This window comes from Aotus nancymaae, unplaced genomic scaffold (genome assembly GCF_030222135.1).
Source record: "Aotus nancymaae isolate 86718 unplaced genomic scaffold, 86718_ANA_hifiasm-v0.15.2.pri h1tg000008l, whole genome shotgun sequence".
NCBI classification, from domain to species: domain Eukaryota; kingdom Metazoa; phylum Chordata; class Mammalia; order Primates; family Aotidae; genus Aotus; species Aotus nancymaae.
The window spans coordinates 8553440-8580519 of NW_026988419.1; the positions used below are offsets into that span (position 1 = coordinate 8553440).

The 27080-nt window shown below is 38.2% G+C and overlaps 1 protein-coding gene across 1 annotated transcript in view; it reads right to left on the reverse strand.

The window, feature by feature from the left end:
* NYAP2 (neuronal tyrosine-phosphorylated phosphoinositide-3-kinase adaptor 2) overlaps positions 1 to 27080 on the reverse strand; it is a 290472-nt gene that overhangs the window by 172645 nt on the left and 90747 nt on the right. The window contains 1 exon segment of the mRNA XM_064372927.1: positions 6166 to 6467. Within this exon segment, the coding sequence (XP_064228997.1) occupies positions 6166 to 6467 (302 nt within the window).

A 27080-nucleotide genomic window follows, 5' to 3' on the forward strand; every position in this document is an offset into this window, starting at 1 on the left:
TTAAAATGTAGAGATAATTAAAGGTTAATAGAATATTCTTTATACTAAATACTATGTTAATGTCACAATATTAAAAGATTATTATGCCTTGGGAACACTTATTAATGTCACAATGTTATTAAAAGATTATTTTGCCTAGGGAATACTTCTTAACGCCATAATATTTTTAAAAGGTTATTATACCTGAGGAATAGTTTTCTGTTTATTTGGGGCATTGTGTAATTTTTGCTTCTTTTCCCTAATTTTATTTTATTTATTTTTGAGACAGAGTCTCACTCTGTCACCCAGGCTGTAGTGCAGTGGCGCAATCTCAGCTCACCGCAAACTCTGCCTCTTGTGTTCAAGCAATTCTGCTTCAGCTTTCCGACTAACTGGGATTACAGGTTCCTGCCTGCATACCTGGATAGTTTTTGCATTTTTTGTACAGCTGGGGATTCACCATGTTGGCCAGGCTGGTCTCGAACTCCTGATCACAAATGATCCACCTGTCTTTGTCTCCCAAAGTGCTGGGATTATAGGCGTAACTCACCATGCCTGGCCTGTTTATTTTTAATTGACAAAAATTGTATATATTTGCCATGTATGTTATTTTGAAACATGTATACATTGTATAATGGCTACATTGAGCTAGTTTATATATTAGCTCACATACCATTTTTTTGTAGTGAGAATTCAAAATCTCTTAAGGATGCTGAATACAGTACGTTGTTATTAACTGTAGTCACCATGCTGTACAGTAGATGTTTTGAACTTATTTCTTCTAACTGAAACGTTATATCCTTTGGCCAATATTTTCACCCACCCTTCCCCTAGACCCTAGTGATCACCATGCTACTCTTTACGTCTATAGGTTTAACTTTTTTACTCTTTACATGTAAGATCAAGCAGTATCTGTCTTTCTGTGCTTGGCTAATTTCATTTTACATAGTATCCTCCAGGACCATCCATGTTGCCAAAAATGTCAGGATTTTATTCCTTTTTATGGTTGAATAGTATGCTTGTGTGTGTGTGTGTGTGTGTGTGTGTGTGTGTGTGTGTGTGTCACATTTTCTTTATCTGTTCATCTGTTAATGGGCACTGAGGTTGATTCCATATCTTGGCTGTTGGGAATATTGCTGCAATAAACATGAGAGTAAAGATATCTCTTCAACATACTGGTTTTATTTCCTTTGGAAATATACTCAGTAGTGGGATTGCTGGATCATATGGTAGTCCTATTTAAATTGTTGCTCTGTTCACTATTTCATAATGGCTATCTTAATGCCTATCAACAGTGTATAAGGGTAGTCTTTTCCCTGGTGTATAAGGGTATTTTGAACAGTCTATAAGGGTTGTCTTTTCTAGTGCTTCTCTCTCATATTTTGGTAATAGCTAGATGTAAAACTTTTATGGCTCTAACATGTGAAGTGGATGTGCATCTTTTTTCTTTTCCTCTTTGTTTTTAATACATGTGCTGTACCAGACCAAAATTTCATGTTATTCGGGCCTATTAGAAGTGGTGATTCAATGGTATTAAGCTCTGTTTGTATGACACCTTCTTTGTACCATGCACAATCACTGGCAGTAGTTCACTAGGTTGTCATAAAGCTGTGAGGGATGCAGGTTCTGACCAATTTTTCATTTATTCACAATCATGTTAAAGGCAAAGGAATAGTCCTGTTGGATCACTTGCCTAAAGTCAATGTTTGCCTATTGATCCTAAGTAGTCTCTTTTGCCCAAACTAGGCAGCATTTCTAACAATGACATTATCAAGGAATCGGCTGTGTGTTTACCTGAGGAATGGGAATAACCAATGTGAGGTTGCACACTCTCTCCTTTTTCTGGATCACACATGAGACACAGTTCACAGGGCCTCTCACTCATTCTTCTTTTTTTTTTTTTGTTTTTTTTTTTTTGAGACGGAGTTTCGCTCTTGTTACCCAGGCTGGAGTGCAATGGCGCAATCTCGGCTCACCGCAACCTCCACCTCCTGGGTTCAGGCAATTCTCCTGCCTCAGCCTCCTGAGTAGCTGGGATTACAGGCACGCACCACCGTACCCAGCTAATTTTTTGTATTTTTAGTAGAGACGGGGTTTCACCATGTTGACCAGGATGGTCTCGATCTCTTGACCTCGTGATCCACCCACCTCGGCCTCCCAAAGTGCTGGGATTACAGGCGTGAGCCACCGCGCCCGGCCCCACTCATTCTTCTTAACCACTTTTATATCATCTAATCTTTCCTCAAAAGAAGCAGGAACCACAATGAAGCAATAAAAAGGGGTAATTAAAATGTTTATAGTATACTGATTGCTAGCTTATGCTAACTGCTGTACACATTTGTTAAAGGTATTACTATTGGAGATAATCTGAAAATAGAATAGTAAATACATATTTTTAAGTGACAGAGTTAAAATTTTTAAACACTAAATTGTATTTTTCTTATGTGATTTTTTGTTTGTTTGTTTCTGCTCATCAGTTTTATTTTTTTCTACTCTGAAAAGCCATTTTGTAAAGTCCAATTCTTTTTACTTTTATCCACAGGGAAGTCATAATCCCTTACTTAAATAGAAGCTGGTTACCACAGTAATCATTCTAATGCCACTGAATCAATATTTTGATTTTGCTGGCATTTAATGTGAAAAGAAAAGACATGCTAAGATTTAAAAAGTCATTTTTTATATCTTTGTTATACTGTTGATAACTAGAAAAATTGTAAAGAAAACATATGTTCTGTAATGAACTCCAGTTGTCACACAATTATACAGTACTGAAAGTTCATAAAAGAACAGTCTACATATTTATATATTAATATTTTTGACTTTGAGTACACACATATGTACACATGCATTTGGACTCTAGATTTTTTCCCCATTCCTGAACAGTGCCCTGTCTCAATGCTATTAGAGGTCATAACTTGGTAGAAGAGATTTGCATGTTATCTACTATTGCAATTGCCATTTTATTAAGTGTTCTGAAAAGAAAGTAGAATTCCCATGAAGAATCACTTTTCTGTGGAAGTCTACCATTTCTGCACTGGGTCCTAATAACTTAGGTCACCCACTGAACACCCTCAAAGATCCATTGCAGCTGAGGGTTTCTCCGTCTGTCCTCAGAGCTCCTTTTTGTGGAGAAATGTTGGATTTGGAGTTGGTGTTTAATGAGCTCACTACCCAGCAAGTATTTTTTCCAAGTCTAACCAAGTCTTTGCTGCTGCAGTTTAACCACATCTGCTTTTTTGTCTTCAGAAGAAATAAAGCTTGTTGAGCTGCTGCCTTCTGTTTGACAGGTAGACCCTGGGAGCCCACCATCCTAGGATGGTGAAGGCATCTGAAAGAGAATTATCAGACTCTCTGCCCCAGGAACTAGCTATGAAACATCTCAAATGAATGGGAATCCCTTCTACCTTTTTTTTTTTTTTTTTTTTGAGACAGAGTTTTGCTCTTGTTACCCGGGCTGGAGTGCAATGGTGTGATCTCGGCTCACTGCAACCTCTGCCTCCTGGGTTCAGGCAATTCTCCTGCCTCAGCCTCCTGAGTAGCTGGGATTACAGGCACGCGCCACCATGCCCAGCTAATTTTTTGTATTTTTAGTAGAGAAGGGGTTTCACCATGCTTACCAGGATGGTCTCGATCTCTTGACCTCGTGATCCACCCGCCTCGGCCTCCCAAAGTGCTGGGATTACAGGCGTGAGCCACCGCGCCCAGCAATCCCTTCTATTTTTAAGACAAGTGAATTGTCACTCAAATTTCTTTTCTGTGGGACAGTAATCATGATTTTCCCCATACTTTCACTCTAGTCCAGCTCCCCCTCCACGAAGGGGCTTTTCTGAGGTGCATATTTTACACTCTTTTCAGAAATGTTTCTGCCAGCATGACGTTGATAACACATCCCTTACTGGCTACTTTGTCTCTCTCATCTCTCTTCTCTGTATGGGTGGTTCTTTTATTCCCCTTTATTCTTAAATTATTCCCAGCTGCATTCATGCCTCCCATCTTTCAGAGATCACTTTCTTAAATCAGTCATTTTCTCTTGCAAACAATCTAACAGAATTTATTATGTAGTTTTCTGGCAGTAGAAGTCAGTGAGTGGTGACTTCTGCACAGAGAATCACAGAAAATAATGAGAAATGAAAAGCACCATGTATCAAGGAAACCTATGAACAACATTTAAAATTTGCAAAACTTAGGCCTCTGGGGTCTTTTAGTGTACTACTGAGTTAACTAAACACCTATGAACACATTGTTTCTAAAAGCAGGGATGTGTCACAAGTTGAAGGACCTACTCATGAGAAAAAGAATCAAACGTTTAACACTCTAAGAAGGCAGAGGAATAACTGAGTTTTACACACACACACACACACACACACACACACACGAATGTTCATTCCAGTACTATGCATTGTAGCTGCCAAACAGAACCAATCTGAGTATTCATCAACAAGATGATAATTAAATTACTGTGCTGTATACTTCTCTCTGTAAAAGTTGTTTCTCGACAAGTTGCACACCATGGAAAATAGCTACAATAGAATAAGTAAAAATACAAAACACAAGACTCTATGCACTATGTTGTCAATTTTGCAGATATGCAATCAGATACATATTATTCACATGTGTGCCTTAGCAACATTTGCTTACATGCTTGGCTTTTTTTGCATATATATAGTAGGAAAAACTGAAGCCACAGGAGGTATTTTTGTAGAATTTATGGACTGACTCCATCTCCAGGCATTTATTGGTGTTATTCAATATGACTGAAGATATTGGTTGTTTTTGGCTACAGGCACCTAGGCACCAATGAGGGAGAAAGGAGAGACAAGGATGGAAGAAATGGCATGTGCCTCATAGGTGTCTGATCTCATGGACTCCATATGAGAATCTATGGAAAGATTAGGCCAGAAGTCCAGGGAACTTTCATGAGGGACTGGGGAGCCCATGTGACAATGAACACTGCCTAGCTGATGTTGCTCTCTGCTGCAAACTATGGTGATACCTGGTACCCTAGGGCCTCAGAGAAGCTTGCTGTGGAGAAAGGAGAGTGGGGCAGAAGAGAAGCTCTGGGACCTGCTGGAACTCCTCACTCGAACTGGTCACTGGCAGCATTGGGAACCTTGAAGTGTTTTCCACAATTGCCATGTAAAGATCTGAATGTGCCTGTACAATGAGCTGAAAGTTTGTGCACCCCACTCTCCCAAATTAGAATGTTGAAACTTTAATCCCACAATGATTGTATTTGGAGGTAGAAAGGGAAGGAGAGTAGTGTCATCATGAATGGGATTAGCACCCTCCTAAGAAGAGGCCAGCGAGGCCTTTCTGCCCTTTGAGGATACAACCAGCAGGAGGACCCCAACAGAGCTCTCAGGCTTCCAGCCCCCAGAACTGTGAGAAATAAAGTTCTGCTGCTTATACACCACCCAGGCTATGGCATTTTGTTATAGCAGCCCCAAATGACCAAGTCGTGTCAAGGCACACTTAAGGCTGCTTTCCCACAAAGAGTTCTCAAGAGTAACTCAGAGAAGCTGAGACGCTACTAATTACGTAAGGCCTGTAGAGCTGGTGAGATCTGGTGTTAATGTAACTTATAGTCATAGACCAGCAAGGAAGTTAGGCTATATTTGATTTGTATATTTCATAGCTGAGAAAAGACACAGACAGGTAAAGGTAAAAATTGGAGACGTAAAGTGCAGTCTAAGATTATAGTGTGCACACACATACACACATAAACACATAAATTCATATCCACTGGGAAGAAATCCACCAAAATGCTGAAAATGATTATTTCTCAAAGACAAGATTACAAGCCTTTCCTTCTTAATATTTGTCTGCATTAAAATGCTTACCTAATAATCAAAGAATAATACCTTTAATTGTACAAATAATATAAGAAAATATAAATTTTAGATATATTTCTGGGAAAAATAATTTTTGAATAATTTGGAGCTTTAAAGGATTAGAAAAAACCTCATATATTGCCTTCCCTTTCTGAACCATCAGAAACACATTTTTCTGGAAATTTGACAACACAAAAATAAATAACCTTCCCCTCAGTTCTTCTTTTCTGAGACTTCAGGGTGTTGGAGGCAGAATTACGTGGCCCAGTGAGGAAGGCAGTTGCTCCTGGGTATGCTGACCTGAACACACTACCTGAAAGAGATTTCTAGGTGATGTGGGCATGGCGTGTTTTACCTTCAGTCCTCTCGGGGGGTTTCCCACTCTTACTGGCTGCTGTGCTGCTGACAGTCTCTGATGAGGTGCTCAGCTTGGTGCTGGGGTCCCGCTTGGGCTTGGGGGGTGGTTGTCTCCGTGAGCCACAGCTGCTGTCATCATCTGTGCCCCCAACCGAGTGCAGGGACTGTGATCTCACAGAAAAGCCACTGGAGCAAGGATGAGGAAGTCTGTCCTGAGGAGCAGGCATTGTCATGAATCCCATGCGGAAATGTTTGCCCACGTAACTCCCTTCGTGGCCTCGCCCTACTTCTCCACCTATGCTGTAAAAGAAAGCAGACCAAGAAAACATGAAGATAAAAGGAGCCGGTATTTACAAGATCATACACGTGAGCATATTTCTAATAGGGAAATTTCAAATCTTCATTTTAGTCTGGTGAAAGGCTGCCTTTTGAAACAAACTCAAGTAGCAGGAAAGCATTCTAACTAACGTGTTAAATTTTGTTTTTCCCAAAGGAAAGAAAAAATACTGCATAGCACACTTATCTTCAATCACTTTATTTTTACTTTGGGGGAAATCTTATCAGTGGCTTAAAATGTAAACAAGGATTCCATGACAATGACTCATAGATTCCTTTGCCATGTAATTCAGTTCTAGTGGTCAGCACTTGAGACTCTTGTCCACTTCATCAAAACCATTCCTGCTTTTATCTGCCTAATATGTTGGAGAAAATGAAACAAACAATAATAAAGGGAAAGAAAGAAAGAAAAGAATGAAAGAAAGAGAAAGAAAGATGGAGAAAAAACGAAAGAAAAAGAAAGAAGGAAAAGGAAAATAAAAAGAAAGACGAAGTAAAAAGAGAAGGAAATGGGAGAAGGGAAAAGGGAGGGCAGGAAAAGAGAAAGGAAGGAAGGAAAGAGGGAAAGAAAAAGAGAAGGGAAGAAGAAAGGAAGAGAGGCAGAGAGGGAAGGAGGAAGAAAGGAGGGAGGAGATAATATTTGCTTAAATTGGTCAAAGTATTGTCAACCTCTCTCAGTCCTCCAGAATCTTCAGTTACATTAGACACAGTTCTACTAAGAAATTAGACACACAGAACAAAACAGCACCATTGAGTAAAGAGGTGTAGTTTAAATATCATTTGATCCTGAGATGATTCTAAATACTTCATAAGGATTCTGGGTATGCAAAGTTTCCAAATTTAAGGTTCTTAAGTTTTACATAGGAAAATTTGATCAAAAATATTACAATATAAGAAATCCCCTCTAATTTTGAAATTCAGCCAATTATTTAGGAAATGACTCTTGGGCCTCTGTCTATGCTATGAAGAAATAGTGACTCCTTTATGAAGAAAAGGGACACAAACGTGAATGTAAACTTTTAAAAGGAAGATTTTTCTAGAGTTTTTTCTATCTATGAAGTTCATTCACCAAGAGTAAATACAATTTTTTTAAAACATCATTACAAAATATTTGACTGATTTTCTTAGATATGTTTGAATGGTAAAAAATGCCTCTGAGTATATGAATTTTGGAAGCTTGTTCAGTCTACCTTTCAAGGCATCTAAGTTTATTCAGATCTTTAATAAAACAAATTTTAGCTGTCTCTGCCTTCATAACATGATGGAATTTTATATCTTTCATATTATTATAATGTTTGTTATAATTTTAACATTCCAGTTGGAACAATAATGAAAAATGAGATTTTTTTCCCTTCTTCAACTGGAGACTTATGACAATTACATGTCCACTGGAGATAAAGCTGAGAAGAATTTAACAAGTACATTAGATTCTTGATTCTGGCCTTTAATAACAATGACAACCTGCCACTCAACCCAAAACATGTCATATGTATATTTTCTGAATATTTTCAATTGATATTCAGATACTAAGCACTGAGTACCATCTTTGCAATAAAGGTGGCTGGAATTTCAGTGCGCTAAAGAGCAACAGTATCCAGAAGCGTGAATGGAGTCCACGTGATGGCTAAGGGGCAGTGTTCACATCTCAGCTAAAAGTATCCCAAGACGGTGCAGACGGTGCAGTGCTTGTGTTTTATTTTCTCTGTGTGTGTGTGTGTGTGTGTGTGTTTGTGTGTGTGTGTGGTACTTAAAGAACAGCAATAAAGACATAAACTAGAAGCTTATCCAAACAGAGAAGTTTGTGAAAAATGATAAAGAATTTGAGGAAGGCTAGGGGGTAGTGGATGTGAGGGGCAGTCTTGGTATGGAAAGGTCTATCTTCAGTTTGTGATGATTGTCGCTTTGATCTTTCTCATAGGTGATATACTTGATGAAATCTAACTTTGTTTTCAGTTATTTTTTTTCTAACATCTTTTGTTCATTTCTGTTGCATCACTGCACAAAAGGTGCTTTAAGGATTTATTTAGCCAGTCATCCCATTCCTGGTAACACAGCCACCTGAGGAAATTTATGCATGTGTTAATGCACATGGGCATTTATGAGAGTTACTAAAATAATCGTATCAGCAATTTCTCGGTTACTTTTGACCTAAATGGAGTCTGAACCTTTTCCCGGACTGATAATTTACTCTGCTGTTTCATTTCAGCATTATCTTTCTTATCAGCACAAAACAACTTAATCTAACTCTATCTGCTTTGGTTCATATATGTCCTTTTACACACACACACACACACACACACACATATTAACATTTCTTTCAAGAGAAATTCAATGCATGCTTCAAACACTAGCAGGTACCATTCCAAGTTTAGTTTGACCAGGCTGTAAATGCAAGATGAAGAAATGCGACAAAAAATAATTTGGATGCAAAGACCGTTGTTCAAGTCAAGGCTAAGGACAAATAGTAAAGGTGATGATACATCTAGGTTCAAGAGACCAGGAAAGATTATTAGTCCAAAGCAAATTGAAGATTATGGAATTCATCATACAACTAGTTTCTGAATTTGCTAGGAACCTTTAAATATACATATTCCCAGACTCCATATGAAGGCAATGATTGAATCATACATGTTGAATCAGAATCTCTGTAGGTATACATGAGGAGTTCATGTTTTTAAAACTATATCCAGATGTTTCTAATGCAGCAAATTGAGAACCCCCCAGAAATATTAAGAACAATAATTAGAGCCATTAATGAACAGATACATCAATTAGAAGCAATGGGGAAGAGGCAAATACCAGGCGAAGTATCACGAATGAGAAAATATGCAACCTATTAGACAGATCTTATTAGGTTATCCTGCAGTAACAAACAGTCCCCAGTCCCTAATGATTTTCAGTGACATAGGTTTGTTTCTTGCTTGTATTAATGCACATCAACGGTAGCTCTATTTCACATAACTTCATCCCAGGATCTAGCCCCGTTGAGACTTTTTCTCCTGGCAGAGAGGAAAAAACACCAACTAACTTATACAATGTCTCTCCTGGCTTTTGCTCAGATGTGGCTTATAATCTTTCCACCACTCTCCACTGACTAAAACCAGTCTTATGATCAAGCTTGAGGTCAGTGGCCTAGGGACATATTCTCCTCCAACAGGAAAGTCATATGGCAATACATGGGGATGCCTATTCCTCATACAGGTAGATCAAATACCTGGTAGCTGTGATGGTATGCAACTGAGATCTCTCTTCAAGAGAGCACTTGCCATGAGGAATGAAGCCAGCTGACAAGATAACAATAACCCATTGGAGTACTTTATGTTTTGAATCCCTATTAACTATGTAACTATGGACTCTACAGAGTTAAAAGGTCCAGGTCCCCAAAGGAGGCACACTCTCTCTAGAAGACACAGCAAGGGTCCCACTGAAAAACAACTTATAGCTGCCCCTTTGGCAGTTTGAACACCCCTTGTGTAGTGAGTAACAGATAAGAAGAAGCTAAGCATGGTAGTGTGCACCTGTAGTCCCAGACACTCAGGACACTGAGGTGGGAGGTTTGCTTGAGCGCAGGAGTTCAGGGCTGCAGTGAGCTACGATTGTGCCACTGCACTCAAGCCTGGAAGACAGAGCAAGACCTTGTCTCTAAAGCAAACAAACAAAACAAAGTCCTTGATCCTGGTCAGCAGGAGGTAAGGCTGCTTTTATGCAATGGGGCAGAGAGAAGTACGTATTATCCACTTGGGTGCCTCTTGATACTGTCTTGCCCAAATGTGACTTTGAAAGGTCACCTGCAGCAAACTTGGCCCAGAAAGGTTATGATTACCAGGGGCTCCAACTTCTCATGAAAGAGAGATTAGTCTTGCTACCAAGTAGGCCACTGAGACAAGCGGAAGTGTTTCCTGAAGGTGAGGTGAGTTTAGGATGAATGATGGAGGAGGGAGATGATGAGAGCCAGTCATAGCTCCCACACAGACTACAGTGATGAGGGCTATAGTTTATCTCACTAACTGCACCCTCCTAAGTTTCCCCTCAGGAAGAGCCAGATGGAGCCAGAAGAGAACTGTTCCCCAAGACTGCAGGAGAAGGACATCAGCTGAGTCTAGGGAGTGAACCGTGGCAGCTGTGGGGGTGTGTGGCTCAGAAGTCTCTCAAGAGAGAACCTCCTCTGAGGACAGCAGTCAGCTGACAATGGCCAGCTGCCGTTTTCCAAATCTGGTGCAACATTTTAGTCGAGGCTGTGTTGTTCGTGGGCAGCTTCTAGACAATGGATGAGCACAATGAGGTGTTACACCTGGTTACTTCTTCCCAGAATGGGGCAATCTTTATGGCCGGCTTTCCCTATTGCACTGGTGAAGACCTTCCTTCCCATAACTACATCACAGTCTGATGATCTTCCCATTCAATTGTTTTCCTCCCTGTCTCCTTTAACTACAGGTGCTAGACCTACATTATGATCTGAGGTTGTCCCGCCTCTTCCTGCTTCCTCCTTCTTTCTCTCTTACAGGCATTCTTCCCAATAAACCTCTCAGACTTCTGACTCTGTCTTGGTGTCTGCTTCCCGGGACACCTGAGCTGACATACTTGGGAACAATTATACAACCTCTGGCATTCAGAAACCAAAGAAGCAAGGAAAGAGAAGGCATCACAGCAAGTGGAAGACCCCAGAAATAAGGAATGCCTGTGAAAATAGGTCATTCTCCTGCTTCAGACTGAGCATTTAAATAAGGCTTGGGGAGTTAGAAGCTAACTGCACTATAGGAATACTTGGCTGGAAGTGAAAGTTATGTGGGCTAAAGAAAGCAGAGTCTTGTTGCAATGAGACTCCAACACTCAAGATAGATTAAGCCTGACACATCTCATGTTATAAAAATAAAAACAGGTTTCATAATCCTGAATTTAAACAAGTATGCTTTTTCTCATATAATGAAGGCAATGTTGTGAGATCTACTTCTCTCTTGGTTAGCTATTCCATCACAAAACACAAAGTGTAAAATATTATCTAAATCAAGGAGGGTTCTTTTTCAAGAAGTAATTGATGCAATATTTGTAAATATTTCTGCCAAACAAGTTATTGGCTAGTAGACAGCCCTGGACATTTGTGCACTGGAATCATGGAGTTACAGACTCTATCCCAGGGCCATTATTTAGCACCTGTATATCATTAGCTACTGAATCCCTGCGGCCATTTCATTAGTTGTTTAACAGCAGCATTAGCCCCATCAAACTGGTATTAAATTTACCTGATATACTGCATATGAAGTACTTAGCACAGTCTGATATATAATATGCAGTCAATAATTCTAGCCTTAAAATTCCTACATTTATGTAAGTCTTTTCTTACTGGATTTTGCTTATGGGATAATCATTTGCATTGTAAGGCCATGCCTGTAAAGCATGCCATATGGTACCACGTAACCTCAAAAAACTTCACACAAAGAAAGTCAAAATAAAATCCTACATTTAACTCAAGGTATCAAGATAATCTAGGCAACTGTACCCCTCGTGTTGTTAACTTTCTTAAATACTTGCATCAGTTTTTCAAAGCACTTACTGATCAGGACTGATAAAGAAATGTACAAAACAACACTTCAAAACTGCTCTGACAATGCTAATCAGCATGGTTTGTTCCTTGTCATGCTGTCTTCTTGAAATCCACCAGCATTAATGTTGTGTGTTTCCTTATGAGAACTGCTTCCTTTGGAAGACGAAAACACAACCCCTGAGAAAGGTGAGCTGCTGAGGTGAGATGTCATCTTTAAAAGTGACAGGGGTGTTGCTTCTGCATGCAGTTTTGAAGCAAACATGTCAATATTTTGTAGTAGAGTTTTCTTTGCTAAGCACTGAGAAAAATATAATCCCACTCCAGATAGATAATGATGATGATAATGATGTGGATTGATAGACAGATAATGACTGACAGATAAGTGGATAAAAATATTGATCCTCTTTCAAGCACAACTAGAAATTTGAGATACAAATGGAAGGGTTGCTTAGGAGTTCGCTTGCTTGAATATTTATTTTCTGTAGTGATAGTTTGGACCTGAGCTCAAAAGCCCATCTCTAAAACTGATTCATACTCCAGTATATTTCTACTTTTGCAAACCTTTGCAAACTTCTGTTAAATTTTCAAAAAGATTTGTTCATCTAGCATTAGGGAATGGGCACATTCAACCATTCATTAAATGGAGGAACATCTAAAAGGGAAATGGTGGTGGTCACCGCTGTAAAGAAGAGAATGCAATTTGCCTGTGGGCAGGTGGGCCACTGTTACCTGTTAACTCTTGGAATCTTTTATGAGGGCATTTCACTATGCATGAGTAGAAAGAAACTAATATTTAGACTTTCTTCATTAAAAGTATGACTTAAAAAGCTTATATTTTATGCTGCCTCCCTATTGACTTCTGTTTAGATGCTTAAAGCCAGATGCTCACCTTGTGCTGCCCACTGAATGTACGCCGGCCCATCATATCAGAAGGATTCCCGCTCCAGCATAATGGCCTTTTTAGGCTGAGCTGTGCTCATGGAAATTGGGCATCGAAAGAGCCATAAGTAACTCCTTCTCCTATTTGACAAGGAATATTCCTCAACTTAAAATCAGACTTTTAAGAGAGAGGCATAATTAGTTATATCTGCTTTGAGTTTTGGCAGATAGAACTTGTCATACAATTTATCATATTCACACACTCTCCAGAGCCCCATTGGCCTTGAGTACAAATGGCTGGTCACATTCACTTACCCCCCAGATTCATAAGAGCAGGCATTCTGTCTCCTTGCTCGTCACTCTAGTCACTAGCACATATTTGTTTTATGAAGGAAAAATGAATAAAGGAAATAAGTCCACTTTGGAGATAAATACAATTTATCATATTCACACACTCTCCAGAGCCCCATTGGCCTTGAGTACAAATGGCTGGTCACATTCACTTACCCCCCAGATTCATAAGAGCAGGCATTCTGTCTCCTTGCTCGTCACTCTAGTCACTAGCACATATTTGTTTTATGAAGGAAAAATGAATAAAGGAAATAAGTCCACTTTGGAGATAGCCTAGTAGAAGGATTAATTAGAAAATTTTGTGTACATATTTCACTTTTGCTTCCCAGGGATGCGTTCTCCCTTATCTTTGCATTGGAAGTTCTTGTAGGGAAGCTTTTTTTCCCCCCTCTCTCTCTTTCAGTCCAGCATATTGCTCAATCTGAGCTAAAAAAAATGATAGATCCCCCTGGCCACTGTGACTATTTTAGGAACTGGCAAAAGTGGTCCAATCAGTGAACCCAGGGCAGGCATGAAGCCACACTGGCTAGAAGTCTGCATCTGCTTCATTCTTCTTCCCATCGTGAAGGACAATAAGTGGGACCAGGTCTCCAGGCATTGAAGAAAACCTGGCTATAGCTATGTCTGCAGCTAGAATAACCCCAGAACTGTTCAGGTATGTCAACTACTAAATTCCATTTTGTTGAAGACAAATATATTTGGGTTTCCTGACAACTGTATTGGGAAAAGTCCTAAATGCACCAGTATAATAATTTGTAGACAGTAGTTACTAAATAAAAGCAATTGGCTAACTTTCATCGGAAAATGCAACTGGTGTCAGGGACAGACTGAGGATGATACAACACAGGAAATGAATGCATCCCACTTCTTTATTATTTGAAAAAATCCTTTTTAACACTATGACTAAAAATAATTAACTGTTTTATATGTTTGGCCCATATATAGTTTTTAAATCAGGCAGTATACTTTGATATGAAAATTTGGCTTCAGTAAAATTAAACCGTGTTCATATTTTCTTCCAAATTGTTCGCTCATCATTACCCTTAATGTCTTCCTGGAGCCATATTTGCTCATTCAAAACCATAATTTGTGGATTTTTTGCTTTAGGCTCAAACACTCATTTTCACCACTTCATATCCTCAATGATATCTATTTTCTACTTTTATGCACCTAATGTTTTAACTCTCCTAGTTTTTTTCAGACATTAATTTCCTGTGTCTGGCTGTTTATTGATACTTCTTGGATATGAAGGTCAAGTGTTAAAAATGGGATTTTTACACATCTTTTTATTAACTGCTGTGATGGACTGTTATAGAAAAACAAAATAAAATGGCAAGCAAAACAAAAAAACAAACAAACAAAAAACTATTCCAAAGAGAAAAGACTCAATTTCTATTAGTTCCGGATATTATACCTTAAAATGATATTCTTATTTATTTATTTGTTCAAGACAGAGTCTTGCTCTGTCACCAGGCTGGAGTGCAGTAACGCAATCTTGTCTCACTACCACCTCCGCCTCCCAGGTTCAAGCAATTCTCCTCCCTCAGCCTCCTGAGTAGCTGGGATTACAGGCACAGGGCACCATGCCCAGCTAATTTTTGTATTTTTAGTAGAGACGAGATTTCACCATGTCGGCCAGGCTGGTCTCAAACTCTTGACCTTGTGGTTCGCCTGCCTCGGCCTCCCAAAGTGCTGGGATTACAGGTGTGAACTACCGCACCTGGCCTAAAATGATGTATTTTAAACATCAGATATGTTTTTTCTCCTTGGTAGATTTCACCTCTGCCAAAATTCAGTATCTTAGAATTTGAGATGTGTAACTAAACAACTTATTTACTAGCTATCTAATTACAGGTAGAAGACATATACTTTATCAACTTCAATTACGCTTATCTTTATAATGGAAGAAACACTTTCCAGGGTTATTATAAAGTAAAATGAGATAAAACATTTGAAAATAACTTAGCAAGGTGACTGATACAAGTACAGGTGCTATAGACTGAATGTTTATTCCTCCTGCTCCCCCACGTCAAATTCATGTGTTGAAACTTAATCCCCAGTGTGATAGCATTTGCAGATGGAGACTTTGGGAGGTTAAGTCTTGGGGGCAAAACCCCTTTGAATGAAATTAGGGCCCTTATTAAAGAAACCCCAGAGAGGTTTCTCACCCCTTCTATGATGTGAGGACACAGAGAGAAAACGGCTATCAAAGAACCAGGAAGGAGGACCTCACCAGATGCTGAATCTACCATCTGCTTAATCTTGGACTTCAGCTTCCGGAACTGTGTGAAATAAATGTCTGTGTTATTTACCACGGAAGCCTGAGTGTACCATGACGAGAGACTGGACAAATATTAATTTACCTCCCCTTCCTTCCTGATTTATCTAACTCTGTATCAATTTTTATCTTTCTGTTCCCAGTCTTCAAATAGGCATTTGTAATAAGTTTCCACCCTAGAGCACCATGAAGGAAAACATACTCTAATCATATAAATACATTTTGCTTATTTTTGTAAGTGGGTTTCAATAGTATTGTCATGCAATATAGTTCCAAATCCAGATAGTAAATAAAAAATCAAGGAAAAAGCCGTAATTATCAGTTGGACATAATTACAGTGTTGGGCAAATCTATTGAATGGATTTTATGGTCATCTCCATCAGAAACCATGATAATTTAAGATTTTTATGAATGTTAGAGCCTAGGGTAATCATGCCTAGGAAGCAATGCTTGAAAAATAAGAACACAACTTATCAAAAAGTGCTATCATCAAGAGTTTGAGATTAGTATTGCTGCCCTTAATGTGATGCTTAGTTATAACAAAGTAAAGAGGTTACAGAGGGAAGTAGAGAATTTTTTTTAACCTCTAGCAAAGTTCCTTTTCTTCATTTCTGAGTTTCTAAAGAGGCAGGACAGAAGTATAAGGCTTATTAAAGCCAGAACAAATTTTATAGAACATCTTTAAGAGACTTATTTTTACTTAAAACATGACAAGTGCTTTTAAGATTAACATATGTTATTATCTACGGTACTTTAGAGTCTAAAATTAAAACATTCCTCATTTCTATACATAAGATTCTTCTACTCCTTGAAGTGTCATGGCTTAAAGAAGAGAGGGTATATGGAAAATAAATCATAATATTCAGTTTGAGCTTAGAATACAGTTTACAGAAGTTCACATCGTGGGAGATCTTTTCCAAAAATTCAACCAGAGGAGGAGAAGTTCTGGAAAAGATATTTTATTTGTGTCTTCAAAACTGACATAAGCTTTGAATATGGTTTGAGAACATGCCAAGTTTTTAGAAATGAGTTTAGCTAACCATATGTGGCTCATTTTTTTCAACCTAGAAGCAGAAACTAGAAATATAGAATGATAACATATAATGGCCTTGAACTTCCTGAGCAGAAGGCATTAACTTAATGCCAATTTAAAGTATAATAACTGGTTTTGCTTTCTAAAGGTATAATTTTTATTTTTATACACAGAGCGGAGTGGTCAGAGTTCTCAGAAAATCACAGACTCTTGAACCCCTATGATTTCAGCGCCATGTGGTCAGATGTTCTCTCAGAGGAAGTGCAAGGCAGGTGTCATGGAAGAACAAGTCCTGGGGCCCCAACAACCATGGGAGGGCTGGGAAGTCCCCTGGGAGGAAGTGGCTTTTCAGCTGATGCAGATCATGAGTAAGACTTCATCAGATGAAGAGAGAAGTGAGGGAGAAGAGGATCTGTGAGCCAGCAGTGGAGATCTAGAGAACTTGAAAAATTATGGGTATATTTAGGCAGAACTTAATTGGGCCTTGTTTGTCTTATATTTCCAATGACTGGAACAGTGTTTGGCCCAAAGGAGTAACCAGTAAGTATTAATTAAATAAATGAATGTACACATCTATGTTTGGGAATAGTTCAAGAATAATTCACAGGTTTCTTAAGTGACAGCATGGCTGATACTATTTAATGACATTCTTCTCTATTTCCTTCTTCAGTGGCCATTTTCTCAATTTATGATGAAGGAGAAAGGTAAAATCTGTGACTACTCATACACTATTAATTTTTGTTTCTTATAAGAACCAGGAATTTGAATGCAGAGTTCAGCTTAATCCCTTTCTCTCCATCTCTACTGCTCTGCTTTGGTTTAGGTGCTCATCACTTCTTGGCTAAATTAATGCAATTGCCTCTTAGCTGATCTTTCTCTACAGTGCTGCCAGATTTATCCTTCTAAATGCACATTTGCTCATGTCACTCTCTAAATTAAAACCCTCTCATAGCTCTTCCATTTCTTTGGACTAAAAATCCAAACTTTTGACTAATACCTATGGTCCTTTAAGGTCTGGATTCTATGCCAAGTCTCATCTGCAACATGCTCCTTTCTTGACCTCAAGAATTCTCTAATGGAACATGTTCCTGCTTTAACATTGTCATAGGACTCTATGCTCCTCCATGTGATAGCACCTTCTTTATCACACCCTTCAGGTGTCTTCTGTGAGTTGATCTCCTCCAGTGGTCTGTGAGCTTCTTGAGAATACAGACCATGAATTGTTTGTAGCAAGTGGGAAAGTGGGTAGGGAAAATGGAAGAGAGAGAAAGATGTGACCCATTAAAAACCACTAAGTAGTTTCAGAGACTTTTTTTTTCTTTAATTATTTTGGGACAGGCATTTTCAAACTATCATTGGAAAGAAAAACTACAATGATACTCTGAGGCTTAGGTATGATTAGCAGATAATTGCCTTCACTGTTGAAACAAAAAAATAATATGATGAAATGCTGCTTTCAGATATCCCAGTGTCTGATATCTCTCTGTCATATGGTTTTATACATTATTTACATGCCTGAGATAACACAGTCAAAACCTCTAAATGAATCTTTATTTAACAAATTCCTAGTTTAGATATCATTCTCCTTCAATTTTGTAAACATCTTGATTGACAGCAATGGCATTTTGAATTCCAGAGTCAAGAGGCTACTCTCTGGTTTGTCCACACACTCACGATCTGGAGACTAGACTGTATGCTTATGAGATCAGTAATGTTTACTCTCAAATCTGAAGGCAGTTTGAAGATGGACCTAGAGGGAAAACACATGTTCCTATTAGTGATAACTGTAAAGTAATGCCCTGGATTTGAGAAGGAGCCAAACAACTCAAAGAAGTGGCAGATGCCATACTCTTCAGGACAATTTCAGTATGTTTTCTTTTCTGAAAAGTTTCCTATCAGTAATAGGCAACTGGTTACTTTCCTAGCCCAGACCATCATCTATGACACACTATTAGATGCTGACACCACCATTGAATGCTTTCTTTATTACTATTGTTTTACTGTGCAAAACTACCAAAATAGGTAATCCATTTTGTAAAATCTGTATTCTCCATAATATTGGAAGAAAGGGATTGGGATGACCCCAAACTATTTCTGGCATGAAATTTCACACCAGAAAAAGGAGTTTTCTTGAAACCAGTAGCTCCCAAGTATATTGTCTTCTATTCATTGACCTTCTAGCAGAGAGATGGTATGATTTGTCAAACAAAATCAGAAGACTGGGATAAAAAAGCTTTCATGTCAGATCTGTCTTCACTTATAGCATTCACTTTCCCAAACATTTGTAATATGTGCTTCTTCTGATAATGGTATCTTAAGATATAATGAAATAATGCTCTAAATTTCTTGAACAAAATGAGATCTCAAATATTTTATAGAAAGTACCTGGAAACTGAAAATATTTGAGCACAGTGAAATGCTTCTTGCAAAATATTCTGCTGAGGTCTCAAATATTTTGCAATTTAAAACAGAGTCATGGAGATGAAAGGAAAAAACACACCTCAGAAAGATCAGGAAATCCTAGCCATGTATTTACAGAATCATTGTGAAAAATGAACTATCAAGGAAGAAAAATAAACCACTGTTTCATCTTCCATATCAATCCAAAAATAATTCAATGTAGGGTTGACCTTCTTAAGAATTAAGATAATTCTGCAGTTACACATGGTACACACCTTATAATGACCAAAAGCTTTAGGAAACCTTATTGGTGTTTTGTTTTGTTTTGTTTTGATTTTTGAGAAGGAGTCTCTCTCTGTTGCCAGGCTGTAGTGCAGTGGCGTGATCTCAGCTCACTGCAACCTCCACGTTCCAGGTTTAAGCAATACTCCTGCCTCAGCATCCCAAGTAGCTGGAATTAAAGGTGTGTGCCACCACGCCCAGCTAATTTTTGTATTTTTAGTAAACATGTGGTTTCACCATGTTGTCCAGGATGCTAGATCTTCTGACCTCGTGATCCACTCGCCTCAGCCTCCCAAAGTGCTGGGGTTACAGGCATGAGCCACCAGGCCCGACCAAAACCTCAGTTTTGATAAATCTGAGCCTAGTCCCTCAGGATAATTCCTCAAGGTCTATTTCACTAAAAAGAGTGTTGCCCTCCAATGAGAGGTCCCTGGGTCTTTCTCCTCTCCTTCTTTTAACTTCTCTACCTCATTACTACATTTTTTTCCTCTGGTATGCTGACTCAATCTCTCTTAATAATTTTTCCACATATATTATACTTTCACTTTACTCCGCATGGTATATTCTTCATTGCTTATTCTCATCAGCAATCCTAAACATTTCAGATTCCCCTTTTTTTAGGAATGCTTTACTCAAACATTATGAGCTCTTGCTTCATCGCTTGTATTCTTTCTCAATTTCTGTCTCTCTCCCTTTCTCCTTCCCTTCTGCTCTTTTTCCTTTTCTTCTCACTAATTCATTTGTTAAGTCATTCATTCATCTTTAATTCACAAACATCTACTGAGCATCTCTTTTGTGCCCAACACATTGTTTGTTAGCTACCGGGAATGTACCTTTGAACAAGATGGCAAAGTCTCAAAACGGGGTTCCACATTCTTATCACTGTTCTTAAGTCACATTCTTTGTGTATCTGTTGTACTCTGGCTTCTACCATCAAAGAGTCTAGGGAAATGGTTTTCTTAAAAGTCACTTTTTCCTTGCTAATGGTATAAATTAGAAAGTTTTATTTTTCTCTAGATTCTTCTCAATACCTTTAGAGCCATTTTATCTCTTCTAGACCACAGCTTCTTTCTGGAATGTCCCATTTCCTTGGCTTCCTGAATACTGTCTTCTGCTTTTGTCTCTTTCCAATTTTTCCTGCTTGGTATTTGCACTGAATTCTATTCTTGTCCCTCTTGCTTCAGTGTAGGCCAAAGTTCCGTGTCCCTTTTTCTCATTTCTCTGTGCTTGTCTCTGGCAAACATCAATTTTTAAGACTTCAATGGTATCCTGTCCATGTGATTTTCAAATCTAATATTCCATGGTTACCTGCATTCTGAGACATCTATTTGCCCTCCCAATAAAATACTGCACATTTCCCAATGGGTGTTCCTTTGATGCCTGAGATTAGCATGTTCCAAACCAATGTTATCACCATCTCCCTTTTTCCTCTATTGAAACTTTGTCTTCAAAACATCATTCTCTCAGTCACAGAGACCAAACACTTTCAAGAAATTTGACACCTATATACTTCCTATATATACACACAGTCAAATGGTCAAAAAATTCTTCCTCTTCTACCTGGATTTCACATTTATTCCCTATTTTCCAAACCATCTACAAGGCTTTTTATTAACTTTTGGTCTCAGCTACTAAATGATTTTCTTACTTGGATTATTTGTCTCAGTTTCCCCAGCAATAATGCATTCATTGACCTAAAAAAAAAAGCCCTAAAAAAGAAATGGGATCACATCAGTCCTTCTCGTTAAAGTCTTCAGGATTACCCAAAATAGAGTCGAGTTTCTCTGTAAGGAATATAAACTTTGCTTAATCTGGCCCAGTCTTCTTTCTTATCTTGTCATATTATCCACTCACGTAATTCTTCTTCACTCCACTCCCCTGGGGTTTTTTTCCCCTTCAAACTACATCTCCATTTGAAAAAAAAATCTCAAGTTATTTAGGGCCTAAACCAATGTCACCGCTTTCTTGAAGCTTTCATCAATACCCTCTCTCTTCTTTAGTGAACTTCCTTTATATTGTCACTATTTGCCTTATATTATAGCTACTATATACAGTTTTGAAATTGTATAATTTTTGAAGATAAAAATCAAAATTTGCATGTTCCTTTATCTCCTATGGCATCTAGTATACTTCTTTGAGTGTAAAAAGTAGCATGTAAATATTTATGAATTTAAATTAAATTTAGACCTACATTAAAAGGAATATATAGTTAATTATATTATTTCCAGGCATATATGAAATTAAAGAGTTATTGAAATTTTGCTTCAATAGAATAAATCCAAAAGATCAAAAGCTTTTTAAGATAGAGACTTGGTTCTAAAGGAAGTGAAGAGATAAAGTGAAATACAGGTAATAATTTAGATCATCCAGAAATTCCCAACCTCTAAAGGGAACTGAGCTCGGTATTGCTAATTGAATAGTCAAGCCACACATTTTCCAGGAAGTGAAAAAATTCTATCATCTTTGTGTCTACAGAAAAGGACACTATAAATCACACACACACTTGCACGCACACATGCATTGTTTCCAGCCTAGTTAGAAAATTTCATTTCTAACACTGCTCCTAAATCATTGTGTGACCACTAGACAATTCATTTCCAAATGGATTCATTCATTTATCAAATGAGGTAGTAATACCTTACCCAATGATCCCTCAGGATATTTGTGGGATTAAAATGCAAATATAAATCCAGGTCAGGTTTTATTCATGAAGCGTTTTTCCTATTTAATAACAAAAAGCATTTTACAAACATTTCTACTGAACACACTACCTTGGCAAACCGATAAAGCTGAGAAGCATCCTCTCTGGCATTTTTGAAGTCCATTAATAACGTCATGTCTAGAGTTCTGAAAACCCAGCTTCTAGCCCTCATCCATGTAATCAGAGTGACATGTAAATGTGAATCACTAGAGAAACTACTTAAGAGCCAAATACTCATGCGTGGATGCATTAGTTACTCTAAATGGAGGGGCCAGTGTTCTGTCTCTATGCCCAACAGGTTGCAGATCTGCTTAATGTACCAAAATGTAATAATATGATAGATTGAAATATAGATGGCAAGATTGCCTACGCAGAGGCCAGGAGCCCGACTCGCTGTTTTTCTAGAATCGCTTTCCGGGAACAATGCACTTTCCCTGATTGGTTTTCTTCAGACAAAATAATTGAATCTAATGCTCTGTGTCAATGAAAGCACTTGGATTATCTGCTCTATGCTGTAGCCCTAAGGGGAGTCAGGGTCCAGTGTTAAAATTTGCCTTTGATGAAACCTCATCTTCTACACATCTTTATTCATAACGAATTAAAAGCTATTATCACAACATATTAGCAACAGTTTTAATGCTCACAGTGCATCTAAAAGTTAAAAAAATAATAATTTCTCTATTATAATCGAGGCAATATCTTAGTTGGCCTCATTATACTATTTATCATCTATTATTTGTTGCACACAACAGCACAATGAGCCAGTGCTGTACTATAAAGATATACACCCCTCAGGGTTTACAGTTTAACTGAGAGCACATTTAAATTTAAGATCTGCACTATTAAAATAAAACCTTCTTGTATACATGGAAAGGAACCAGGGAAATATGACTCCATGGCTTCCTTATTGAAAAGAGTTTCTTATTTACTGAAGCCTGGTTCAACTTAAGGAGGACAATTAACTTAATGATTCTTTGGCAAAGGTTTTCTGTGGGGCTTTATTGTTTTTGTTTTTGTTTTTTCCATTTATAACTCATTTGTGGCCATCTGTTTCAATTTTTTCTTAAAAGAGTTTGCAAACCTTGGAAAATACAGGATTTGGATCACGGTAGGAATCACCAAAAGATATTTTCATTGCAACCCATTTAGTTTAAAAAAGGAGGATAAAATATGTAAGTTGTAGGCTAATTCAGGAATGCATGAGACGCAGTGTTAAATATACACACGTTCCCTGGCCACACACTTTCTTGAAATCTTCTCCCTGAAGATATTCTATCTTTTTTCTTCCTATCTTAGCCACCACACTCAGGGCCACAACGTGGACCTTTTGACTACCAATAACCTCAGCCCCTCCATAACCTCAATTTTAAGCATCTGTATCTTTGACTATCAACACCTGCCTTTTCAGTCTCCTTCCTCTGTGTGCTCATCCTCAGATATCCTTTGACCCCCTTTTGGGACTTTCTGTTCCTTGGTCTTGCAACCTTTTCTGTGTTTTTCAGTTGCTACAAATCCTGTGTTTCTAAATGCAGCTTAAATTTTATGATCAATCATTTCTATCACTCCCTGGTATATACCTTCAACATGCTTATCCTTGTGTTGAAGTGGTAATGTGATGAGCACAGGTGTGTCAAATGCTGAGGTCAAGATCAGTTAATTCAGGTTCACAGCAGGTGAGGCTGTCATTTGCAAGGATGCCCTCAGCAGCAAACCAGATTTGGTCTGCAGTCTTCTCATCTATCTTCCATAGCATTACTAGGTCAGTCTACCGAAGATATGCTTGAAGGGAGCATTCCTTTGCTCAAATTCTTGCAACATCATTTGATTTTAAAAATTACATAATGTGGCAACACTGCACATATTCAATCTTATTTTTTCCTACAAAAATCACCAATATCTATTCTTTGCTAATGGGCCCATAAAATTTTAAATATCTGATTAATTTATTAGTTAATTAATTAAACCCATAACTACTGAAGGCCTATCTGTGCTAGATGGTGTGGTAGCCCCTAGTCATTCAACAAAAAACAAAATATCTCTCCTTGCAAAACACAGAGATTAGGGATAGAGCCAGGTGATTAAGATTGATGCTACAAAGAAAAGAGAGTGATGTGAAAGAGAAAAATAGGGAGGACCTCCTTTAAATGAGGGGGGATGAGCAAATAGTTCATTCTTCTGATAGAAGATACTCTTTCCATTTCTTTAAAACTTGCCTTATAATATCCAGAGTCAATTCATTCTCCAGTAGAGTTCAATCAATTCTCATTGGTGGCTATTCTCTAAACTTCTCTACTTTCTAAGCCCTGAGACGTATAAATAGAATAGATTTTTCCCCAAATTAACTTCATAATGTTAAGTTTTCTTTTTAAATAAAGTAAAAGTCTTGGGGTAGAAAGGGAATCAATGCCGTTTCTTATGCTCAGGTTTAACCTGTATAGGTCTCAACATAGTTCTGAGCATCTACAAGACTATTTTAGTAGAATAATTGACCTACTAATATTTCCTTGTAAATTATTAAAATAAGCACACATGTAAACTTTATGCAATCCAGTTATGTGAGCACATTTAATTCAGCATGCTAAGCAAATAAAAGTGTTTTGAATATCTTTTTGCCAAATTCAAAGTATTTGCATAAAGTTCATGCATTACTGTTTTTTTCATATACTAGGATAAGAAACGCAGACATAAGCTCTATAGTTTTCTCATATCTTACATTGAACATTCTTGTGAAATCCAAGCAAACAAATCTTCCCACAAGAATAGAAGTGAAAATGCAGCTGTATTGTGTACACAAGTTGTGAGCAGCCACCAACCTATTCTTTTTCTTTTTCCATCTGCACTGTAATCCCCAAAGCATCATTAACAGTAAGAGTAAATAGTCTTTCCATACACAATACCACCAAGTTTAGAAAAACTATAAAAATAGCAAATCATACCTTTAGATGACAAAAGCATATGGAAGTCCTATTAGCAAATGATTTTCTTCAAACCTGCCTCACACTCTCTAGGACCTAATTTTCTGGGAGGAATGAAATTGTATATCTTGATACCTGGTATCTTCTTTTAACAGCCAGGAGACAGGTTCTGGAGCAGAAATGAATGCCAAATGGGGATGAGAAGCTGAATCTAGCAGAACTGGACGTAAAACATTAGTGATTGGACCTATACAGTGAATGGGACTGGATGTGACTAAATACACGTGGCAACTGATTCATTTTTGCCTTATTAAGTCATGTTCAAAGTCAAGCCAAGTAATACTTCCCATTTCCCTGCAGAGATATTCAAGGCTATTCACAGTAAATCAGGTGACAGAAGATTTGATTCACATCCAGTTTTGTAGGGAAACAGAGTCATTGAGTAATTTGTCTAGCTCAGTGAAGGACAGTGATCTATATGTCACATTAGGGGAACTGCCAGTGTTCCCACCAACTTGGATTTAGAAAATATTTTTCTTCATAAGAGCTCTTAATGTTGTCATACATTTTATGTGATGTGTTGCTACAGACATATTCCCATTTCACAAAATAACTAAGTAGTAAAGAGGGTGAAACTAGAGAGAAGAGTGTAGCACTGGAGGTGAGATCAAAGAGGTAATTGGAAATCTCATGGTCATTGACTTGACTCATGGTCATTGCAAGAAGCTTCTGGGGAGATTTTTAGTTGTGTACTGAAGTTGGATTGCAATGGCTTGGCAGAGCTGCCTGTGCACGTCTTCCCAACTCTGACGTGACTTCACATAGGTAGCTTAAAATCAACCACTGTGAAATATTTCCACCACGGAAATCAGCAAATGCCACTAATCAAGTCTTTTCCTTCTCCCCTATAAAGGTCATTGTTAAACTTTTCATTCATTTGGAATAAAACAGTGACATGGTGTGAACTACATTTCAGGTTAATAACAGGAATGGGAAGTAAGATCAGAGGTTGAGAGCTCAATTAGGAAGCAATTGCACAAATGCACGAATTCAGGTGAGAGCCACCAGTGACTCAGACCCAGGCAGTGGTGGTGGAGGCACTGAGATTCCTTGTAAATTTCCAGTCAGAAAAAAACAATTCTATCAATTGTTTTGAGAAAGTATAGAAATCCACACATTTCTGTAAAATCTTCCATTTTTCCTGATGTTAGTCACCCTGTACATGTCAGATAAACATGATCAAGGAAAGCTCTGCTTCATGACCCTGTATCAGCCACGCTTCTTGCTGAGGCAGTGAATGGCAACATTACTATCCACTAATGTAGGCTTTGGGAATGCATTTTAAAAGAATCTTTAAAAAACATAAAAGTTGTTATAGGCCAGGTACGGTGGCTCACACTTATAATCCTAGCATTTTTGGAGGCTGAGGTAGGCAGATCTGAAGCTTAGGAGTTTGAGGCCAGCCTAGACAACATGACAAGACCCTTGTCTTTGCAGAAAATACAAAAATTAAGCAGGTGGTGTGGCACACACCTGCAGTCTCAGCTATTTGTTGGGGCTGTGGCAGGAGGATCCTTGAAACCAGGAGGTAAGGCTGCAGTGAGCTGAGATGGTGCTCCTGCACTCCAGCCTGGGTGACACAGTGAGACTCTGTCTCAAAAAAAAAGTTGCGATAAAAGATGTTATGTCAGCAGAGCCCACTTTACTCTGTGCTAAACAAACCGTGTGAGGATACATTGAAATAGTTTGAATTTCCCTTCTAAATCTTATGTTGAGACATAATTTCCAGTGTTGGATGTGGGGCCTCATAGGAGGTATTTGGATCATAGAGGCAGATCCCTTATGGCTTGGTCCTGTCCTCATAATAAACGACTTCTTATGAGATCTGGTTGTTTAAAAGTATGTGGCTTCCTCCCCTTCTCCCCTCTTGCTCCCTCTCTCACCATGTGATATTTTTGCCCCTATTTTGCTTTCCACCATGAGTAAAAGCTGCCTGAGTCCTCTCAGAAGCCAAACGGATGCCTGGGCCATAGTTGTACCACCTGCAGAACTGTGAGCCAATTAAACTTCTTTTCTTTATAAATTACCCAACCTCAGGTATTTCTTTATATCAATGCAAGAATAGAGTATCACAAACATTATGGAAATAACACCTAAATTATCAGAGCCCTTTACAGTTATGGCAAATAAATTTCT